This window comes from Propithecus coquereli, unplaced genomic scaffold (genome assembly GCF_000956105.1).
Source record: "Propithecus coquereli isolate 6110/MARCELLA unplaced genomic scaffold, Pcoq_1.0 Scaffold282, whole genome shotgun sequence".
Taxonomy (NCBI): domain Eukaryota; kingdom Metazoa; phylum Chordata; class Mammalia; order Primates; family Indriidae; genus Propithecus; species Propithecus coquereli.
The window spans coordinates 120,126-121,409 of record NW_012148419.1 but is presented as its reverse complement, the minus strand read 5'-3'; the positions used below and the strand labels follow the sequence as shown (position 1 = coordinate 121,409).

Genomic DNA, 1,284 nt, shown 5'->3' with positions numbered 1-1,284 from the left:
ATTAAAATTAATAAATAAAAAAACTGAGTTACGGACTTATCAAAGATAAGATCACAAAATAGTAAGTCAAAGTTCTAGGATTCGTATGATATAGTTCCATTCTCTCTCTCATTATTTCCCTCTTACCAAGCCACCTCTATTCCAGAATGTCCCCCCACTGCATTAAAATGCAAGACTATTCTCTGAGGTCCCATTCCCCTTTCCCTTCTACTGAACAGGTCATGAATCAGTTTTCCTTGACATACGGTTCATGTCATCTCTTTCTTTCTTGTTGCTGTTGCTGTTACTTTGTTTTTCTCTTTGGTTGGTTTTCTGGGATGTGTTTTATTTTCTTTAAGCCACCAGGTGTGTTGGTTGCTATAGAACTCATAGGCTTAGTAAATATTTTGGTCTTAATCTCCAACTACATTAATAGGTTTTGATATAAAAATGTGCTAATTAAATAAAATACACAGTTGGATTTTATCTTACTTTATTTTGTTTTTATTTAGGATCAGAAGTCCCAGACGTATTTGATAGGGTCCATTGGTGTTAGTGGAAAAACCAAGTGGGATGTCTTAGATAGTGTAATTAGACGTCTCTTTAAGGTAAGTTGTGCAAGATATGCTGATATTAAGTTTCACGTGTGTTTTTTTTCAGCAGCTTTACTTCAATAGTGTGTAGACACATCTGCTTTTTATCTCCTCAAATTTCAAATCACGAAAGCTTTCTCCCTCTGTGGTGTTTGATATTGATAGTTCTTATGTTAAACATTTCTAAAATTGACAGCTAGTTTTATATTACCATGAGTTTTGTATTTGTTATAGTTGAGTTGAACCTCTGTTTTGACTTTACTTTTTTTGTGCGTACCATTTTAGGAATATGTGTTCCGAATTGATACTTCCACTAGCCTTGGTCTGAGCTCTGACTGCATTGCTAGCTACTGTATAGGAGATTTAATTAGATCCCATAACCTAGAAGTGCCTGAACTGCTGCCTTGTGGATACCTTGTTGGAGATAATAACATCATCACTGTGAACTTGAAAGGTAAAAATAAGAATGAAATAAAAGCACAATTATAATTTTTTACCATTCCCTTCCCCCCTTTTTTTTTTGCAGTTGGCCTCCAATTTTCCTATTTGAAAACTGTGTTAACCACTTTGATAGTTTTGGTATGAAATGAGCCATGTTAATTTTTTAAAACACTACAATCCTACTAAAACCACTAAAATCCAAGGAAATTAAATTCTTTGAGTTCTGGGATGTGAAACTTGGAATGTAATTTTGAAGATTCACCAAGACTCA

The 1,284-nt window shown here is 34.0% G+C and overlaps 1 protein-coding gene across 1 annotated transcript in view; it reads left to right on the top strand.

The window, feature by feature from the left end:
* The window catches only part of NAV3 (neuron navigator 3), a 401,664-nt gene that overhangs the window by 372,516 nt on the left and 27,864 nt on the right, over window positions 1-1,284 (top strand). Inside the window, exons 32-33 of the mRNA XM_012648357.1 lie at window positions 492-587; window positions 858-1,026. Of these exons, the coding sequence (XP_012503811.1) occupies window positions 492-587; window positions 858-1,026 (265 nt within the window). The remainder of the gene's footprint in view (window positions 1-491; window positions 588-857; window positions 1,027-1,284) is intronic.